The sequence below is a fragment of the Oryctolagus cuniculus genome, chromosome 3, assembly GCF_051225735.1.
Source record: "Oryctolagus cuniculus isolate XC-2025 breed Fujian yellow rabbit chromosome 3, ASM5122573v1, whole genome shotgun sequence".
NCBI lineage: Eukaryota > Metazoa > Chordata > Mammalia > Lagomorpha > Leporidae > Oryctolagus > Oryctolagus cuniculus.
This window is the reverse complement of record NC_142869.1, coordinates 132762431-132778575: the sequence shown is the minus strand read 5'-3', so window position 1 is coordinate 132778575 and position 16145 is coordinate 132762431. Positions and strand designations below refer to the sequence as shown.

Below are 16145 nucleotides of genomic sequence, written 5' to 3'. Positions count from 1 at the left end.
TATAGTTATTAAATATTTAGACATGTCGTATACAAACTCATACCCTAGGCCCTACAAATATTGTGAGAATGTGGAATCACTGATGCCAATTTTTAATAATTTTATTCATATAGTTATTTAAAAAAGTCTAATATATTTCAGATTTAGAAGAGATAATGAACATTTGTACACTGACCACCCTGCTTGAGAAGGAAGCACTGGTAAGTTGGTATTACTCCATCCTCCCCTCCCTCATATTTACTCCTGTTCTTTCCAGAGGAACCACTGGCCTGCAGTTTTTGTTGCTATTTTTTAAAAATATTATTTATTTATTTATTTGAAAGGTAAAGCTACAGACAGTGAGAGGGAGAGACAGAGAGAGAGGTCTTCCATCCGCTAGTTCACTCCCCAAATGGCTGCAATGGCCTGAGCTGGATAGATCTGAAGCCAGGAGCCAGGGTCTCCCACGTGGGTACAGGGGCCCAATCACTTATCTTCTACTGCTTTCCCAGGCTATAGCAGAGAGCTGGATCAGAAGAGAAGCAACTGGGACTGGAACTTGCGCTACCTACTGTGCCACAGCATCAGCCCCAATTGTTGCTATTTTAAATGGCAGATTTTTTTTAAGGATTTATTTATTTAAAAGGCAGAGTGAGAAAGAAAGAGACAGAGATCTTCCACCCATTGATTTACTGCCTAAATGGCCACAATGCCTAGGGCTGGGCCAGGCCAAAGTCAGCAGTCCAGAACTCCATCTGGGTCTCCCATAGGTGTGAGGGGCCCAAGTATTTGGGTCTTCCTCCACTGCCTTTCCAAGTGCATTAGCAGGGTGATGGATTGGAAGCAGAGTAGCTGAGATTTTAACCAGCATTCAGATACAGGATGCTTGCATAGCAGGTGGTATACCACAGTGCTGGCCCTTAAATGGCAATTTTTAAAAATACATGTTTTCTATTTGTTGATGGTGTCTAAATATTCTTGATCTTATGCACAACAAACAATCTATTAAAAATTTTACAAAATTGTCTCAATAGTACTACAGATTCCTCTTAGGTTTTGTTGAGAACATCACATTCAAGAAAAATTAGCTTGGAATCTTCCTTTCTGATCCCTACACCTCTTATTTCTCTTTCTTATCTTAATCTGTGTCTGCCACGGCTTTCTGTATAATGTTGCATGGAAGTGGTAAGAATGGGCTGCTTTTTTTTTTTTTTTTGCCTTGTTTTGACTTAAATGGGAAGGCTACTAGTATTTATTTACTTACTTACTGACAGGCAGAGTGGACAGTGAGAGAGAGAGAGACAGAGAGAAAGGTCTTCCTTTTTTTTTTTTTTTTCCTGTTGGTTCAGCCCCCCCAAATGGCCACTGTGGCCAGCGCACCTCGCTGATCCGAAGCCAGGAGCCAGGTGCTTCCTCCTGGTCTCCCACGTGGGTGCAGGGCCCAAGGACCTGGGCCATCCTCCACTGCACACCCGGGCCACAGCAGAGAGCTGGACTGAAAGAGGAGTGACCAGGACAGAATCCAGTGCCCCGACTGGGACTAGAGCCTGGGGTGCCAGCGCCGCAGTGGGAGGATTAGCCTATTGAACCGTGGAGCCAGCCACTACTAGTATTTCTTCATTGAGTACACAGCTGCCATAGGTTGAAGATACTATTTTAAGATACAGCATGATGTGTTCAGGGTTCTTTTCAGAAAAATCCTTTGTTGCAAGAGGATGAATTGGAGGAGAATTATCCAGGAATCCTATCATAGGAATCACTTCTATTGAGCCCAACACCAGGGGGCCTAAGATGCCCCATTCAGGGCTCTGATTCTGACTGCTGTAAGACAGAATGGCATTTTTTTCTTGCCTGATTCACCAATTAGGTGAATCTGAATGCATCACAAACTTATTCAGTTATTGTGATTCAGCACGGGCCCATGTATGGCTCCATTATACAGAAAGGAATTGCCGAGTCATTCCCCATCAACCTGATTCTGTATTTCTCTTGTAAATCATTTCCACAGACAACTGACTGGGCTGGCGCTGTGGCTCACTTGGCTAATCCTCCGCCTGCTGCACCGGCACCCCAGGTTCTAGACCTGGTTGGGACGCCGGATACCTGTCCTGGTTGCTCCTCTTCCAGTCCAGCTCTCTGCTGTGGCCCGGGAGGGCAGCGGAGGACGGCCCAAGTGCTTGGGTCCCTGCATCTGCAAGGGAGACCAGGAGGAAGTACCCGGCTCCTGGCTTCGGATCGGCGCAGCGCTGGCTGTAGCGGCCATTAGGGGAGTGAACCAATGGAAGGAAGACCTTTCTCTCTGTCTCTCTCTCACTGTCTATTAACTCTCTCTCTCTCTCACTGTCTAACTCTGCCTGGCAATAAATAAATAAAAATAAATAAATAAATAAATAAGAATATTGGTGCAAAGTTTTTTTTTTTTAAGATTACCTAACAAGCTTTAGGCAAATTAAAATTTTCCAAAGATATCTCCCTGAAGTCTCATCGAAGAAGAATCATTTACACAGTTTGATGTTTACAAAGTTACTTACGTAGTTTGATGTTTATGTAAAGAAGTAAGAGAGCAGACAATTACTTAGGTAATATTTTTAAAGTATATAACCATTTAAATGAGGCTGTTCATTCTCAAATCTTGTATTTCAGTATTTTCAATAGCAGAGTTTTCTCCTTTATGGGTCCCTCCTATTTTTCATTTTCTATGTAGACCAAGTTATGTAGATACCAATTATGTCTTACAAGTAATATGGGCTCCAACCCCACTTTTTGAAAAAGATTCTAAGAGCTTATAACATTGCTAAATTAATAACCCTGCATATATTTCTCTAAATCTTGACTCCTGACCCACTGTCAGTAAATATACACTTCTAATAAAATGAACATGCTCAATTCTGTAACTGAACGGCCCAAAGGAACAGTATCTGCCACAGCAATGAAGTCTAATGACAATTCTGCTGACACGCTCCCATCTGAAAATGAAATCATGTGGAAAATGATTTCTATGCTAGCAGAATAATTAAGACAGAGGGAAAAAAATGGGTAGAAATGGCAGCTTAGAATACCTCTGCTCTTAGAGGAGAGAGTGACATTATTTACTTCAACCCTGTATTATGTAGCCATGTTCTCTTTTTAAAATCATGTATTTTTTTTTTCTGAGATCTTATGTGCACAGCAACAAACTCAACTAATAGTGAAGCGAATCATGAGGGAATTTATGTTTCTTCTGGCTGTACAGGCACTTCTCAGTTCTGAACATCGCTCCAGAGAAGGGCTCTCTCTCCTGAGACTCTTCTCTCTGTGGTTATGCAGATATTTTCATTAAAAGGACATCTCATTTCATTGGTTTTGACCTTTTTATGAAATGCATGCCTTTGTCTATGCTAGCGAAATAAAAATTGTATCTAAACAAAATATGTTCGATTGCTAGATGCTAGCACTGTTAAAAAGAACTGTGAGAGCCAACTGAAGAGAAACACAGAAGGTGTGACGTCTTCATAAACCACAGCACTCTTGTTACTGTTATTTTCCGTAACATACAGATTATTTTAGTTCCTAACAATTTTCTAAGCGAACAAGCATGTACTACAAGATGATAAGGAAATATAGCCAATTAAAGTCTAAGCAATGTTTTTAAAAGACAGTGTGAATAGAACACTTTACTTGGATCCTGTCAACACAGTCCAGTGACCTTTTTCTGTATTTGAAAATGGCTGATTTTCAATGAAAACTACTCTGGCTACTTTAGAGAACATGCAGGAGGAAAATACTACACTACAACAGTAAAATAAAAGATGAAATGTCCATTCATTCTCCGAAGTCCACAAGATTATCCTGTATTGTATAAGCAGGCTATTTTCAATGCAGCTGAAAGCCATTAACGACGCCAGGCGTCAACCACTTCATTCACAAAAGATACAGCATCTGGAGTGCTGTATGTAATACAAGATTTTACCAAATAGTTCTTTTTTTTCACTGATTTCAGAACACTCTGTTCTACCAATCCTCCCAAGGTATTTCATAGTTGTTTTATTTTATTTTTTTTCTTATGGGTTGTTAGTACACAAATGATCTACTCTTCAAAGAGGCTCTTTCTTGTATCCCCACTTGGAAGATTGTTCTGCTGTGTTGTGACTTCCTGACTGTCTGCCTGCCCTCATCTAGCCTTCCTTGGGAGTAGGGATTCTATGGGTCATTATTTCTGCTGACACTCCTACCTGCTCTTCTCGGCATGAGGGAGCTAGTTTCATGCTTACTGAAAGTGACACAAGGATTAGGAAGATGGACGGGTTTAGCCTACTCCTTACTATCCATGACTTGAATCTCTTCCATCATAATCCTTTAATATTTTAAACAGTTCCCAAAACTTCATCCCAATTCTTCTTTTTGTTATGTGGTCTCAGTAATGTCAACAACTCTCTTCCTTCTATCCTTGAAATTTCAAGCACCTTGTCCTTGTATTTTTAAACCAAAAATGCATAATACAAGAAAAATTTCAAAACAGGGATGATTAGATACTATGCTTTTTTCAAGTTCATTTCACACAAAAATTGCCTCATTTGGCACCTTCTCCAAGTGAATATAATTTGTATCTGTCCTAGTCCACTCCACCTATCAGGATCCATGAAGCAAAATCAAGGTGACAAATAGCAGCTGTTCAAAGGTGCATTTTTTTTAAAGGTTTTCAATGATACAAAAATATGCCCTTTGCTTTTCTTCTTTCCTTTTTCACTAATTTTTATTTTTTAAATATTATATTGTTTTCATTTTATTTGGAACAGAGAGAGAGAGAGAGAGATTCCATCTACTGATTCACTCCTCAAATGCCCACAACAGCCAGGGCTGGGGCAGGCTGATGTCAAAAGTCAGGACCGCAGAATTCCATTTGGGTCTCCCATGTAGGTGGCAGTGACCTGAGTACTTGAACCATCACCTACTGCCCAGGGTTCCACGGGCACAAGACTGGATTGGAAGGAGGACTAGAACTTCAACCAGGCACTGCAGAGGTGTGATGTGGACATCCCAAGCAGGGATTTGAGCTGCTGTGCTGAATGCTTGTCCCTTCACTAATTTTTAAAAAGTGAAAAAACTGTTTTGCATGTGAACTTCAAAATGAATTCTTTGGAGTTGTAAAATTAATTTTCCATATGGTTAGGCAATCAGCTCATTTCATTAATAAATAATATTTCTAATGCTCATTTATTGCTTAAAATATCATCTCCTGTTAGGCATTTTTCCTTCAAAAAACATGCTGGGCAGGGGGCTGATATTTTAGTTAACTGGGTCTCAATGAAACAAGTGAATGGATTAGCTCTTTTCCAAACGGCTTGGGACTAAAAGAAATTCCTATTTCGTATAACCTGCAGTTTCCATTCTTAGAGAGACAGTATATCATGACAGTTTCTGCATCCAAATTGTTCAGTTCTACTTTACGGTCCCTGCACACAAACTGATCACAAGGTGACACTGAGATCAGAAACCTGAAAATCAAAATACAATTGTACAGCATGGAAAGGTTATCTTTCCCTTCAAATGTTCAAGCCAAAGTTTTTCTTTTAAGGTCCTTTGAATAATATAGTTAAAATGTTAATTCTAGATACTAAATTTGTAAAATATTTATTTCAGAATTATTTTTAGATGCTAGATTTACATACATTCCTCACACACAATTCACTATCCCACTAGCTCATGACTTAAAGCTGGATTAGAATGATAGCAGAACTTGAAAGATAGAAAAATGCAAAAGTTAAATGAAGACCATGGACAGAGTAACATTTGTGTTTTCAACAAAAGGAGAGAACAGTTCAAATGTAAGTGCTGAGATGAACATTTGTAAAGAATGGAAGAAGGAACTGCTACTGCATGATGTTTAATTAATGAAGAGTCAGTCTGCCCATTTGAAGTATTCATTAACAATTACCATTTGAAAATTCACAGCTATGCATGCACACATACAAATAAAAATTTTATTTTTAAGTATCTTTATTTCTACCAAACAGATCTCTCTCTCTCACACACACACACATACGCACACACACACACACGTAAGATCTTGATATCTGAAAAGAACAACATAGCTATAATAAATATGTATTAATATCATCTATATATGAGTGGTCAAAGAAAAGACATTAACTTCTCTCACAGAGGAAAAAAATAATCATAAAGCAACATATTGAAATCATCAGATATCATTACCATATAATCCAATAAAATTAAGTAGTCATATGCACTAAACAACATTCCAGAAAACTATCTTTTTTTTTTTAATTTGAGAGAGAGAGAGAGAGAGAGAGAGAACAAGCTCCATCCTCCTTTTCACTGCCCAGATGCTTACGAGGGCTGGAATTGGGCCAGACTGAAGCTCGGAGCTGGGAATTCAATCCCTGTTTCCCACATGAGTGGCAGGAATCCAAACGTTTGTGCCCAGGGTTTACCCTAGTAGGAAATTGAAGATAGGAGCTAGAACTGGGAATCCAATCCAGGTTCTTTGATATGGGACACAGGCATCTTGACTGCTAGGCTAAAGGCCTGCCTATATCATAATTTAAAGAAAATTATAAAAGATATATCTCATACTAAAAACCCAAAGTACGTGCTAGATTAGTGAATCCATATTATGAGAAGATAGGATATTTTCCATCTTTGTGCAACAATGATATACTTAAGAGAGTTATCGTAAAGATATTTCATAGATATTAATCATAATTGAAATATTTCATGGGCATTCATATCTGTGATATTTTCCTTTCTGGCTGTAGCACCATAAAGCTTTCTGTATAACTTAAGAGCCAGAAGTAAAATTAGAAGTTATTTACTTTCAACCACCTCTATTTATCCAATTTTTCTAAAAAAATTACCTTTTTTCTGATTATAAAGGCAATAAAACTTTTGCAAATTTTTAAAATATAGAGAAGTACAAAAGTATAAAAAAAACTCAACCATATATACAACAGCTGGAAATAACAACACTATATTCAATTCATATAATACCATGAATATTATGTAATTGAATTTTTAATGAGTCCATAATATTTCATACTCTGGATAAGCCATATTTTACTTCACTGTATCCCTATACTTGTATTATTTTGCCAAGGAGTTCACTAAAATTTTGATTACATATGTATGTGGATATATGTATACATTTATATGCTCATTTGACCAATTATTTATTTAAGATAAATTCAAAGAAAAGGAAACTTTTTCTTTTATATTTGAAAAAATGTAGACACAATTAAGGCACTGAGAGGCTGATAACCAAGATGATCTGATTTTCTACTTTACTATATCATCATTTTTGTTCATAAGAGAGTATATGAGGTTCCTTCTGTCTTATCATGCTCAGCAAATTAGATGGATAGGTCCTGGACAGTCAGCTCTCTAAGATCTCTCTTCCTGCTGCAATGTATTCTCTTGTCATAACTTAATGCCATTATGTTTAATAATCCACTATTACCTTTCATTTATAAAACTATTCAATTGTCTCTTGAGCCTATACATTGTTGCACTGGGTAGATTCTATGATCCAACATAATCACTATTCAAAGAGGTAAAGCATGTTACAAGGAACGGAATGCACTTTTTGAAGTTACTTGAGAAGGAACTGAAGGTTAAAAGTTTCAGTCAAACACCACAGTGGAGATAAAGATTCTACAGACTTGGCAACAGAGAGGGGAGTCAGCCACCTGGAAGGGCTGCAGCACACTACCTTCCTACTTCCTACCTGCACCTCCATGTATGCTGTGATGAGCCAACACTTGCCACTGAGAATTATCAGAAAAATGGAACAATGTTTACATCCATATGTAACATAGAAGCGTTACATGATGTAGCCACAGATTTAGAAGTTCGAACTCCAAGACAATAAAACTTGTCACAAAAAATAATTAAACAACAATTTATTAATGAAGAACAGCAAAGAGAAGCATAAGGAGACAGTTACATCACCAGATGAGACAGCAACAACACCCAATCAGAAGCACTGGGAATCCCGAAGAGAGCAGAACCTCGTTGTTCTCTGTTAGTAAGCTGTTGTTTGATTGGTTTTTGGGAGAGGTCTTTATTGTTTTGGAATTTAAACCTATGGCCATATCACGTAATGCTTTAATGTTACAAATTGGTGCTGTGAGTAGAATTCTAAGACAAAAATAAAGTCTATACAATGACCCTTAGGGTTTTGGTCCAGAAAATTACCAATGTTTGTTGTTTCTTATATTCCTTTTGAGCAATAACCCATAGCAGCTTATTGGGTATTAGTAGAAACTGAGCAAATAACTTTGGGCCATGAGGTGTTTTAATACCAGGCATTCCTATAATGCATCAGAAAATGTATATTCCAGCATCTCATAAAATTGGGCACGGTCAAGAATCTAGTACTCATACTCTACTACTAAAGTTACTCTAGAAATTACTGAGGATAATGGAAGTAGTCAATTAGTCAAATTAAAGGCTGTTCATCAAGCATTACAACATGAAGAGAGAAACAATGTCATATTTGTACCAATTCTTGGGCTGTGGCAATTGGCTTAACCACATAGATGCTGTTATGGAAACAAAATGACAGGAAGATTCATGGCCACATCACATTATGCCTGAACTTTATTTACACCATATGAATTTAAAAGTTAAAGATTATTTTAGGTTTTTTAGAAATGTAAAACAAGTTTTGGTTTTTAGAATTATAAAAATTTTAAAATATTTAACAGTATTCTGATAAATATTCAGTAAACAAAAACACATTAAGAAAATTCAAATCTCGGATATTTACTTCAAAAAATCACAGCTAAGTCTTAAATAAGGATTGAGGGTAAAGGACTTCACATCTTCTCTCCTGTATCTTTTTGAAAGTTTTTTTGGAGAATGATTTTGAATACATTTTTTAGTCATAAATGCTATTGGAACACAAAACATGAGAGCTAATTCTAAAAGTAAACATATATGTATTCTAACATATCAAACACAAATAGGTTAAAACATGATATGGAAAATGTTTTCCATTCTAGAAGAGGCACTTCATCTAATTCTGTTAAATGAAAAAAAAATGCTAGTAAACTGAATACAAACTGATAGGTTGGTCTAGTCCTTGAACCAAAAACCACCCTGTATATTTTTTCTATCCATTCAAAAAGAATGGATAGAAAAAATTCAATTCAAAAAGAAAAGCATCACTAGACTTCATAGTAATTTTTTGCCTCTGACCCAAATGACTGATTTTCATGTTTTAATGAACAAGTACATTTCATTTAAAAACATGATTTAAATCAAATGGTATTAAATGCTGCACATAATATATCTGCCCATGTCTTCCAGCCTATAGTTTCTCACCTAACACAGTGAACTTAACTCACACACAGTTCTTAGTTCTTATTTTATTTTTTCTCTAAGACAGAGGTGACAGAGAATATTTGCACAACTGATGTTACTTATATTCATAGCCACTGATTCAAAAAATCCACAAGCAAGTTCAGAGCAAGAAAGGGAGCCCCCTAAAGAGCTGCAGAGTGGAGAAGACATTATGAGTGTGATGTGCAATTAGTATTCTGGCTATCAACACCCTTCTTCCCTCTCCCAAAGGAGAAAGCATATGGAATACAACTGCATGAGAATACTGACTTTCTAAACAACATCACATCAGCTTTAACTCATTAACAAACACAACAGAAAACAATCTCAGATTTAGAACATTATTTTAGTCACTAATTACTTACCACACAATTGATAGCAAAATACCATTTTTCAACACTTCATTTCAGAATCAGTACCCTAAAAGCTAACCAAAGTCAACTAATATCTTAATGTCAACAACAACATACATTAACACAGTTAATCTTATTGATGAGAGAGAACCAAAACTGCTTTCAGGTCACTTATTTTCACTTTTTTTTTTTTTTTTTTTTTGACAGGCAGAGTGGACAGTGAGAGAGAGAGACAGAGAGAAAGGTCTTCCTTTGCCGTTGGTTCACCCTCCAATGGCCGCCATGGCTGGCACGCTGCGGCCGGCGCATTGCGCTGATCCAAAGCCAGGAGCCAGGTACTTATCCTGGTCTCCCGTGGGGTGCAGGGCCCGAGGACTTGGGCCATCCTCCACTGCATTCCCTGGCCACAGCAGACAGCTGGCCTGGAAGAGGGGCAACTGGGACAGAATCCGGCACCCCGACTGGGACAAGAACCTGGTGTGACGGCGCCGCAAGGCGGAGGATTAGCCTAGTGAGCCGCGGCGCTGGCTTATTTTCACTTTCAAGTGGTTACTAAATTTTCTTGTTATCAGTCACTTCGAGGACACTAAAAGTGACTTCAGACCTTCCCAATCTGCTTATCTCATCTTTGGCATATCTTACAAGGGTTAAATTATATTTCTGTATAATTACTATCCAAACACAAAAAGTCACCTTAGAAAAAACATTTTAAATTACCATTGCAACTAGAAACAATTAGGATTAGTCTCCCAAAGTTTTCTTCCACTTATCCATACACTTATATAACCCTCGCTCGGTCATTACACTTTTATCTAAAGTTGAGTCAAAGTGTCTGATCCTTTAGTGACAATAATAGTGGACTCTCAATACGCATGAAGAATATTATTTTATTAGAGACCACAAGAACTTAATTTTAGAAAAACTATATGGGTAAAAATTTTTCTACAAACATATCTAAAAGTAACCAATATCAACTTATCCTGTAGTTACATAAAACAGATATGACTAGCTTTAAGAAAATCTAATGGGTGAACAGCCAAGTTTTAAATGGATTAGATAATCAGAAATCAGGTACAGGTTCCATTAAGTAAACGATTCTTCAAATTATATGATGAGTTACTGTAAGGATTCATAAATAGAAAATTTTTTCATGCATTTAAAATGAAAAATTCATAAAATATCACTTCAGTCATGTGTTTTATGGAATATAAGCATGAAATATCTGCACTTTGACTATAAATTAAAAGCTTACAAAATATTACCTATGAAAGGTGACAGAATGAGCCAGCTGAAAATATGCCACTTTAACATAAGGGATACTTTGAATTGAAGGCACTTGCAAAACAGCTGATGCAAATAGGACATTCTAATCTTCCCCTTTGCTTCTGAAAACAAGATATTAAAAACTGTTATGAGGCCGGCGCCGTGGCTCAATAGGCTAATCCTCCACCTTGCGGCGCCGGCACACGGGGTTCTAGTCCCGGTCGGGGCGCCGGATTCTGTCCCGGTTGCCCCTCTTCCAGGCCAGCTCTCTGCTATGGCCAGGGAGTGCAGTGGAGGATGGCCCAGGTGCTTGGGCCCTGCACCCCATGGGAGACCAGGAAAAGCACCTGGCTCCTGGCTCCTGCCATCGGATCAGCGCGGTGCGCCGGCTGCAGCGGCGGCCATTGGAGGGTGAACCAACGGCAAAGGAAGACCTTTCTCTCTCTGTCTCTCTCTCTCACTGTCCACTCTGCCTGTCAAAAAAAAAAAAAAAAACAAAAAAAAAAAAAAAAAAAAACCAAAAAAACTGTTATGGGCAAGTGCTAGTGGCCCGCACCCTTGTACTTAGGTCCTTGCTATTCATATGGAGACCTGGATAGAGTTCCTGGCTCCTTGCTTCGACCTGGCCCAGCCCCAGCCATTGTGGCCATTTTGGGGGGAGTGAACCAGCAGATGGGAAAGGAATTCTCCTCCCTGATCTAGAAGAAAAGAAACATTCTTTGATGGGGAGTCATGGCCTGGAGAATTCAGGAGAAACAGTCCTTACAGACCTTGCTAAAATAATTCTAATTTTCCTTCAACCTAACCACATAATTTACTTTTCCGCATTTATCTTTCTTTGTTCAACCTAATAAAGACTAGGTTGTTTTTATTATTTCTTTGGGGCTTTATTTCTTTGTGAGTGTTCCTGGGCCTTGTCAAACATATTAAATTTGTATGCTTTCCCCCTGTTAAACTGTTTTATGTCAATTTAATTTTTAGGCCCAGCTGGGACCCTGAACAGAAGAGCTAAAATTCTGCCCCTGCTACACTTACCAATATGATTTCCATCACACTTGTATTTTTAAATCTCAGTTCAGAAAACTGATGCCTACATATGTTTTATGCAATTTATCTATTAAACACTAATTCAGAACACAGCTACAAAGCATTCCAAAACTGATCTCTTTGGGAATCAATCAGATGAAAACATCTTTCAGTACTTGGTTGAAGTATGTTAGGTTTTGTATGAAACACACACACACACACACACACACACACTTTGATAGCTTACATTACCTGTCATATTTAAAAGGAAAAATTTAAGCATAAAGTGATCCACTACAAAATTCATGATCAGTCTTGGCTGGATTCACTTGAGCAACCTATCTGTCATATTTTTGCTTCCAATTTTGAAATCCAATTATATCAGCAAAAAGATGAAAGATGACTTACCGGCCCAAAAGAATTACTGTCAAAACTGTGTCCATGATGATCACCTTCAACCCAGATGTGGCCACGGGGAACTCTGACATATCGGTTTTTATGTCCCATGGTTCTAGAAATAAACAAGAGCAGAGAAGAGCTCAAACAGCTGAGCATACAAACTCAGGACAAAAATGTTCTTGGTCACCATGATGGTGCTGTTTGGGAGATGGTAGAGTCTTTAGGAGGTGGGACCTAATGGGGGCAGGGTCCGTAGGTCATGAGGGAAGCACGCTTGGAAGATAGATCTTATGAGAAGGATATTATAAAAGCCTGGCTTTGGTCCCACCCACTGTTTCTCCACTTCCTGCTCATCACGTGATTTCCCCTCCCACAAGTGCTCTGCCATCTGCCACCGGGCCTTTGCCAGAATCTGCAACATGTTACTTGGACTTGCAGCTTTCAAAACCATGAGCTAAAAAAATCTCTCTTTCCTGAACAAGTAGACTAGCTCAGGTATTTCTATCACGTTATGGAAAGCATACTGATACAGGCCATAACAAAACAGATCTATTGGGGGGCGGGGGAAAACAAAAACAAAAACAAAACAAAAACAAACAAAAAAACAGACTATTTGCTTTCTGACATTTGCTTTATGTTAATAGTGTTTCCAGTTTACTCATAGACAGCTATAATCTTCATTTTTTAGATTAACTTTTCAAATTAGCAGACTGTACTTTTCATAGCCCTATATTACTCTAAAATTCAGCAAATATAGGAAAGAAAAGGGGTGAAAATAATTTGGATGATTTCTTGTCAGATACAAACACTAATACCAGCTGGAAATTTTTGATCAGCACCAAATTAGCCTTACAAATGAGAAATGTCTATCAAATTTGAATACAGATTAATGATATGCATTTAGTGGACCATTCTGTATCCTTAATGCTGGCAAGGAAATGGAGTAAGGAAAGGCTTTCTCATACAATGTTGGCGGCAAATTTTTGCCTGTATTTCCCTCTTACATCTTTTGGGCACAGTTTTAGCTCATGTGCTTTGACCTAGCTATTCTTTTTGTAGATACCCATTCCAAATAAATGATCAGAAATATGAGTAACATTAACAATTAGGGGTGTACAATCAGAAAAAAAAAAGATCATTTGCTTCAATATACAACACAGATTTGATTAAACAAACTATAATGCAACCAATTAAAGATGCAAAGTTACAGTCAAATGTTATCCAAATCCAAAATAATAAATACTTTGGTGACGAGAGACTGCTCCGCACCCCCCCCCCCACCTTTTAATACTGAATCACTCAGGAAAATGCCTAGCCTAAAGATGTTTCTCAATAAATGTTGGCTACATGAATGGATGAATAAATATCAACCCCAAGGCTATAGAGTTCAGAAACTGAGCTTGGCACACTGTTGTTGGAGGCGAGTCCCTCTGAAACCACTTTTGTTAGTTATTTAGTAGTGTATGTACAGAAGAACACATTTAAGATAAAAGGAAAATACACATAAATTCATGCTATAGAGATTGAAACTCCTTATTCTCTACAATGGTTTTTATTTTTAAAGATGAATTTTTGTGTTGAGTTACTTTGCTTTAGATCAGCAAATCATTCAGGCAAGGAAGTTATGTTGTGGCCATTAGAAGCCCACAGTTAAGTTAATGAGTGCTGTTTATTTTTAATTACTACTGGAAAGAACATTTTCAGTTTTGTAGTAGAGAAAAGAAAAAGAAGTTGGACACACCTTAACATTATATATTCTGTAGTGTATACTGTTCTTCAATTAAGATCAGTCAATTCATCTTTGACATCACTATTGCATTTTATCATGAGATTACCTCCAAGAATATCCATTATTAAGCATTAATGACAGGAAGAAGGCCTTTTCACTTAATTGTTGGTGTGGCATACTCTTTGAATAAGTCCCAACATTTGTTCACCTTATTAAACTGAGTATTTTGGATAAGTACTTAGAAAACAATTAACTAATTTTGTCCCTTGAAATAATTATTAAAGAATTACAAGGAAAAACCAGCACAGAGTAATTTCTGCAATGAAGTGGTAGGTTTTAAGTCAAGCATGTTCTTCCAGAAGTATTGAAAACAAAGGTATAAAACTCGGTCTGTTTCAAGGTCATATAAAACAAGGAATCAAGATACTTGTGACATAAAATGACAGCATTATAAAAGTACTGGTGACAGTTGTATGTGGTTTCCTTGCTTTGTTCATCTTTTCTAAAAATTTAAGTACATCCTTTATCCAATTATTTTCTAGGCACTTACAAAGCTTTATTTTTCTTTACTGCACTTCTAACACTTGACATACATTTATGGGTTTATTTGTTTGTTGTCTCTCTTATCTCTCTCCCCTGAACTAGAATATAGCCTTTGAAGCTTTGTCTTTCTTGTTCACTGCAGCATCCCCAGAGCACAGAAGGATACACTGCACAAAGTGCTCCACAAATATTTGTGAAATAAATGAACAAATGAATGAATAACTGGAGAAGAAAAAATGTGACAAAGGCAGAATAATAGAGTGGAAAATTCCTAGATTTTGCATAGTGACTAAATAGTGTTATTTTATACTATTACTCAAAATTAATCTTTTGCAAGTCACTTAAAGTTGCTGTCTTTTGCTTATATTTATTTTTTTAAACATTTATTTATTTGAAAATCAGAGCTACACAGAAAGAGAAGGAGAGGCAGAGAGAGAGAGGTCTTCCATCCGATGGTTCACTCCCCAGATGGCCACAATGGCCGGAGCTGGGCCAGTCTGAAGCCAGGAGCCAGGAGCTTCTTTCAGGTCTTCCACATGGGTGTAGGGGCCCAAGGAGTTGGGGCATCTTCAACTGCTTTCCCAGGCCATAGCAGAGAGCTGGATTGGAAGTGGAGCAGCCAGGACTCGAACCGGTGCCCATTTGGGATGCCTGTGCTTCAGGCGGCAGCTTTACCCACTATGCCACAGCGCTGGACCCAATTGCTTATATTTAAAACTAATAAGATATGCTTTAAATTGAAATGTGCTTTAAGTTAGAAGAAGGTACTATAATGGAGGGGTTGCTATACAGCACAATCTCTGGAGTCAGCTTATCTTGGTTTTTATATCTGAATTAAAGTTGTGCAGTTTATATAATCTTGGGCAAGATAATTCAATGGATAAAAATGGCATATTTTAAATACTCGGTAAATGTATTCTCTGGCACTTGTTTCTAAATTAAATTTTAAATTTTTTTTTATTTGAGAGACAAAGAGAGATGGATAGACAGACAGAAGTAATTCCCATCCATTGATTCACTCCCCAAATGCCTGCAACAGTCAAGGCTGGGCCATCCAAAATCAGTAGCCTAGAACTCAGTCAGGTTTCCTCCTTGAGTGGTAAGGACCCAAATAATTGAGCCATCATCTGCTCCTTCCCAGGGTGCATATTAGCAGGAAGCTGGAATTGGGAGCAGAGGCAAGACTCAAACTCAAGCACTGTGATACGTGATGTAGGCATCACAAAACTGTGTCTTAATCGCTAGGCCAAATGCCAACCCTAGAAACCATTTTTCTTAAAAGACTTATTTACTTATTTATTTGAAAGTCAGAGTTACACAGAGAGAGGAGAGGCAGAGAGAGAGAGAGAGGTCTTCCATCTAATGATTCACTCCCCAATTGGCCGCAATGGCTGGAGCTGCGCCGATCTGAAGCCAGGAGCCAGGAGCTTCCTCTGGGTCTCCCAGGCAGATGCAGGGGCCCATGGACTTGAGCCATCCTCTACTGCTTTCCCAGACCACAGTAGAGAGTTGGA

The 16145-nt window shown here is 37.9% G+C and overlaps 1 protein-coding gene across 6 annotated transcripts in view; it reads right to left on the bottom strand.

Moving 5' to 3' along the window:
• The window catches only part of IMMP2L (inner mitochondrial membrane peptidase subunit 2), a 1052378-nt gene that overhangs the window by 249825 nt on the left and 786408 nt on the right, over positions 1-16145 (bottom strand). For all 6 annotated transcript variants that reach the window (XM_089329399.1, XM_008258379.4, XM_008258376.4 and 3 more), the window contains one exon: positions 12369-12471. In XM_089329399.1, the coding sequence (XP_089185525.1) occupies positions 12369-12471 (103 nt within the window). The remainder of the gene's footprint in view (positions 1-12368; positions 12472-16145) is intronic.